This window comes from Mobula birostris, chromosome 8 (assembly GCF_030028105.1).
Source record: "Mobula birostris isolate sMobBir1 chromosome 8, sMobBir1.hap1, whole genome shotgun sequence".
In the NCBI taxonomy this organism is placed as follows: Eukaryota; Metazoa; Chordata; class Chondrichthyes; order Myliobatiformes; family Myliobatidae; genus Mobula; species Mobula birostris.
In genome coordinates, this window is record NC_092377.1 from 100,995,803 (window position 1) to 101,001,151 (window position 5,349).

The window sequence follows — 5,349 nt, forward strand, 5'->3', positions numbered from 1 at the left end:
GATCCAAAATGATAGGATATACCCCTTGCCCATCCTCTGGGTCCCCCCACCTTGTCTTTCTTCCCAGACCTCCTGTCCCATGATCCTCTCGTATCCCTTTTGCCTATCACCTGTCCAGCTCTTGGATCCATCCCTCTCCCTCCTGTCTTCTCCTATCATTTTGGATCTCCCCCTCCAACTTTCAAATCCCTTACTCACTCTTCCTTCAGTTAGTCCTGACGAAGGGTCTCAGCCTGAAACGTCGACTGTACCTCTTCCTAGAGATGCTGCCTGGCCTGCTGCGTTCACCAGCAACTTTTATGAAATATCAAGGGTTATTGATGAGAACTCCAAAGGCGTTGACGAGGAGAATCCCAAGCACTGCGCCAACGCCATGCAGTACTGGAGCCATGGGCTTGGTGGCCTCCAGGAAGCCGGACAATGCAGCCTGGATCGCAGTTCGACTGGGAGCCAGTAGACTAGAGCGGATGAATTGGACAATTCCTGTGGCCGCTTCAAAGCCGAATGGTCGGGGCAGGGCACTGCCCGTGTTGTTGACGGGGTTGATGATCTTGTTCATAATCAGTCCCTCAACCTCCTTGACGGTTTGGACTTCATCGTTCTCTGTTGTCCCTCTGCAGCTGTGGAACAGTGCGTCCACCCGCAGTATCTTCTGCAGTTCCCTCACTGTCAGGTGTTTTGTGACTTGTTCTGGCATCATCATCTTCATGAACGCGAAGGAGAAGTCCCTGTCGTACACCAGCACCTCCGGCCCCTTTGAGGGCACGTGGCCACTGAGGCAGGGGTCGTTATTTTGATCCGGGGAGGAGGTGCAGCAGAGAGCTGTCCACACTGTTTTGGGCACCGAGACCCTGTTTTTGATCTTGACCTTGGTCGGGTTGGAAGCGCCAGTCAGCAGGTACATCGTGCGCCGCGACTTGTGACATATCTGCGCCAGCTTTTTGACCACTGATTCCGCCTCCTGGTACCACTTGACGTTGGCTCTGTGTTCCTTAGGCACCACGTTAGTCAGGGTACAGGTGGCTGTGGCGCTGTCTTTGTCATTCAGCGCGAAGGGATTGAGATGCCCCCGGTCGTAGCCAGAGTCACGGTAATCTTCATCTGTCGCCTGCTTGGCGCTGGAGGTCTTTGTGCTGCTCTTCATCTCACTTTCGGCATTTTGGTCGTCGATCTGTAATCAATGCAGTTCAGACCGTTTAAAAAAAATATAACTGACTACCAGTAATTATCACAAAATACATTTTTAACATAGATGGGTGTAGTATATTTAAAGCGGAGTTTGATTAGCAAGGGCTTCAAAGGTTACTGGAATAAAGTGGGAAAGGGAAAATAAATCAGCCATGATCAAACGGCAGAGCAGACTCGATGGGCCAAATGGCCTATTTATGCTCTTATGTCTTCTGGTCTTATAGAAGAGTATATCTTGGGAACAGTCTCTTAGGGTCATGTTCCAAACACAACACCAAATTAAATTAAATCTTTTATGCCTGTGCATGATGCACCTCCCTCCATTACCCTGTATTTTCATGAGCCTCTTGAACACCATTTTTGTATCAGTCTCCACCACTATCCCCCCCCAGCATGCATTCCAGGCACCTACTATGTAAAAAACATGCCCCACACATCTCCATTAAACTTCCCCCTTCTCACCTCTAATTGCATGGCCTGTAGGCTTTGGCATTTCTACTCTGGGAAGGAGACTATGACAAGATGATTAGATTGAGGGGTGACCTCATTGAAACCTATCGAATGGTGAAAGGCCTTGATAGAGTGGACGTGGAGAGGATGTTTCCTGTGGTGGGGGAGTCTAAGACCAGAGGACACGGCCTCAGAATAGGGGGACATCTATTTGGAATGAAGGTGAGGAGGAATTTCTTTTTACAGAAGAGTGGTGAATCTGTGGAATTTGTTGCCACGGTCAGCTGTGGAGGCCAAGTCAATGGGTTGATAGATTCTTGATTAATCAGGGCATGAAGGGATACGGGGAGAAGGCGGGAGATTGGGGCTGTGAGGGAAAATGAATCACCATGATGAAATGGTGGAACAGATGCGATGGGCCAAATGGCCTAATTCTGCTCCTATACCTTATGGTCTGTTAATGCCTCTCATTAACCATCAGCCTCTGACACTCCGGCGAAGACACCAAGATACAGTGAGCAGCTTGTCGTACATACTGTTAATACAGATCAGATCATTACACAGTGTATCCAGATTGGGCAAATTAAACCAGTAACAGGATGCAGAATAAAGTGTAGCACTTACAGAGACAGTGCAGTGCAGGTAGACAACCAAGTGCAAGGTAGAATGTGGAGTCATGAATCTGTCTTATCGTATTAGAGAACCATTCCATTGTTCATAATAGTGGGGTAGAAACAAGACTGCAGGCCCTGAACTAGAACTGGGGCTATACTGGGTAAAGCTGATCATCAGTGAGTAGTGACCACCCCCTATGCTGCTTGCTTACCGAGCCCTGTCAGGATTGTGTACCTTTTGAAAGGGTTAACGTATGAGGAGCATTTGATTTCTCTGGGGCTGTACTCACTGGAGGTTAGAAGACTGAAGAGGGGGTCTCAATAAAACCTCTCGAATATTGAAAGGCCTAGATGCATTTGAAGAGGAGGTTGAGAGGTTCCTGTTTAGTCAGGGCATCAAAGTTTATGGGGAGAAGGCAGGAGAATAGAGTTGAGAGGGACAATAAACAAGCAGCTCATCCTTGCTGATAACCAACACCAGCGCACCTCAAGGGTGTGTGTCTAGCCCACTGCTCTACTCTCTCTACTCCCATGACCGTGTGGCCAGGCACAGCTCAAATGCCATATATAAATTGCCGGCGATGCAATTATTGCTGGCAGAATTTCAGATGGTGACGAGGAGACGTACAGGAGTGAGATAGATCAGCTGGTTGAGTGGTGTCACAGCAACAATCTTGCACTCAACATCAGTAGGCCAAGGAACTGAGTGTCGACTTCAGGAAGGGGAGGTCGAGGAACACACTCCAGTCCTTGTCGAGGGACCAGCAGTGGAAAGGGTGAGCAGTTTACAGTTCCTGGATGTGAAGATCAATCCTGGGCCCAACATACTAATGCAATTACAAGAAGGCACAACAGCAGCTAAATTTCATTCGGAGTTTGAGGAGAAATGGTCTGTTATCAAAGACTCTCGCAGATTTCTACATGAAAGCATTCTAACAGGTTGCATCTCCATCAGGTATGGGGGGGGTGGGGAGGGGGTCACGACACAGAATCAGAAAAAGCTGCACCAGCTTCAAGTACACCTTCGAAAGGCAATGCCTCAAAAAGGCAGCATCCATCATTAATGACCCCCATCAATCACATCATCTGGCAGCTTGTTCCACAGCTCATTTGTGTAAAAGAAGGTTGCCCCTCAATTCCCTATTAAATCTTATATTCCATCTTGGTAGCCTCCTACCTGATGGCACGAGTATCGATTTCTCCTTCTGGTAATGAAATCCACTCCTTCCCCCCTTTCTTCTATTCTCCACTCTGACCTTGCATTTCTTCTCAGCTGCCTATCACGTTACCCTGGGTCCCCTCGCCCTTCCCTTTCTCCTATGGACCACTTTCCTCTCCGATCAGATTCTTTATTCTCCAGCCCTTCACCTTTCTCACCCACCAGTCTCCACCTATCACCTTCCACCTTGCCTCTTCCCCTCCCCCCACCCCCACAACCTTTTTATTCTGGCATCTTCCCTCTTCCTCTCCAGCCCTGAAGAAGGGTGTCGGCCCAAAATGCTGACTGTTTATTCATTTCCACCGATGCTGCCTGACCTGCCGAGTTCCTCCAGCATTCTGTGTGGGTTGCTCTATTAAATCTTTCCCATCTCGTTCTAGTTATTGATTGCTCAGCCCTGGGGAAGGAGACTGAGTGCATTCACTCTCTCAATACCCCTCATCATCAGTGAAATCACTTCTCATCTCCTCTGCTCCAGGGTAAAAAAGCCCTAACCTGTCCTGCCTCGCTCTGTAACTTAGTTCCTCGGGTCCTGGCAACATCCTTGTAAATCTCGACAAGTCCCGCAGTGGTGGTAGACTGCGGCTAATGACTTTTTCTGCCGACCCGACACACCGCTGTTGTTGTCTACATTGTGCCGCCCGGGGAAGGGCGTTTCCAGCTCCAGATCGGACGTTCAAATTCACTCACTACCTACATCCCCTGACGGGCCGCTTTCAAAGTTATACACTGCATTACTTGGAAGTAAATAAAAATCCCGCACAAACTCAACAAGTCCGAGCAAGCAACAGCAAGGTTTTACTTCAGGTGTGGACTAGGAGCGGGGGTCTTGCTAACAGCTTGAACGCTGAACTCGGGTCAATGTTTGGGACGGTAGCCACTGGCATTTCCAATCGCGCAGCGAAGCCCGGGGACGAGTTGAGGAAGGTCGTTACCTGCGGTTCCTGAAACCATGTGCTGGGTCTGTACGCTTCGCCCTCGCCGAGAGAGCAAGGATAGCGGTAGGCGGAGTACACCGGGATCCGCAGGTCGGTCCGGTACAGCGTAGCGTAGTGGTAGTGGTTCTTGAACTTCTGACAGATCCTGACCCGGCTTCGGCTGCTGAATCCCTGCGGCGGCACCTTGTTCTGGAAGAACCAGTCACACTCCCCGAAATCCTGGACCACTTTGGCCCGCGCTGTCCCGGGAGCGTGGGTCACCCAGAGCACGGACGAGAGGAGGACGGCTGCCAACATGTCCGAGTGTTCAGTGTGTGTTCCGGGATTCCGCATTCCGCTGCACTCCACTTCCTCCGGAGCCTGCCACAGCCGGCGGCCGATCCTCCCCTTCCACTCCGCTCGCTGAGACGTCAAGAATTTGCGAACCCGCCCCTCCCTCTCCCGGGGAGAGTTTCTATTCACCGCCGCATTCAATTGTCGTAGAGTCATAGAGCACCGCAGTCCAGAAACAGACTATTCGGCCCATCCCGTCCGTGGCGGACTGTGTCTGACCCCTTCCACCTGTTTCTGGACGATGACCCTCCACGCCCCTTTCGTTTGTGTCTCGTAAATATTACAATCATACTCAACAGTTGAGGTACATTGTGTTTTATCGGATTGTTTTTATGTTTATTGTGTTTTTATGCTGCTTCGGATCCGGAGTAACAATCAATTCATTCACCTTTACTCTCGTGTACTGATGAATGACAGGAAACAATCTTGAATCGAACCTGCGCTACCCATCCGGCACTTTCGCAGCAAGCTCGTTCTACACTCTCACCACCCTCTGAGTGAAAACGTTCCCCTTAATCATTTCACCTTTCACCCTAAACCCATGACCTCTAATTCTAGTCTCACCCAACCTGAGGGCGGGAGGAGCCTATATGCATTCACCCAATCT

At 49.9% G+C, this 5,349-nt stretch overlaps 1 protein-coding gene across 1 annotated transcript; it reads right to left on the reverse strand.

Annotated features, from left to right (window-relative positions):
• Positions 1-273: 273 nt before the first annotated feature.
• On the reverse strand, positions 274-4,785 carry LOC140202264 (endonuclease domain-containing 1 protein-like). The gene is made up of 2 exons (XM_072267148.1): positions 4,407-4,785; positions 274-1,171 (listed from the first exon to the last, which is right to left on the reverse strand). The coding sequence occupies exons 1-2, from the start codon at positions 4,740-4,742 to the stop codon at positions 308-310; spliced, it is 1,200 nt and encodes a 399-aa protein (XP_072123249.1). The 5' UTR covers positions 4,743-4,785; the 3' UTR covers positions 274-307.
• Between the last annotated feature and the right edge of the window lie 564 nt (positions 4,786-5,349).

Bases quoted from the DNA above. Each gene is read 5' to 3' on its own strand.
- LOC140202264 (XM_072267148.1), bottom strand. From the start codon at position 4,742: ATGCGGAATCCCGGAACACACACTGAACACTCGGACATGTTGGCAGCC. The intron at 1,172-4,406 runs GTAACGACCTTC...CATTGATTACAG, and splicing joins CATGGTTTCAGGAACCGCAG to ATCGACGACCAAAATGCCGA.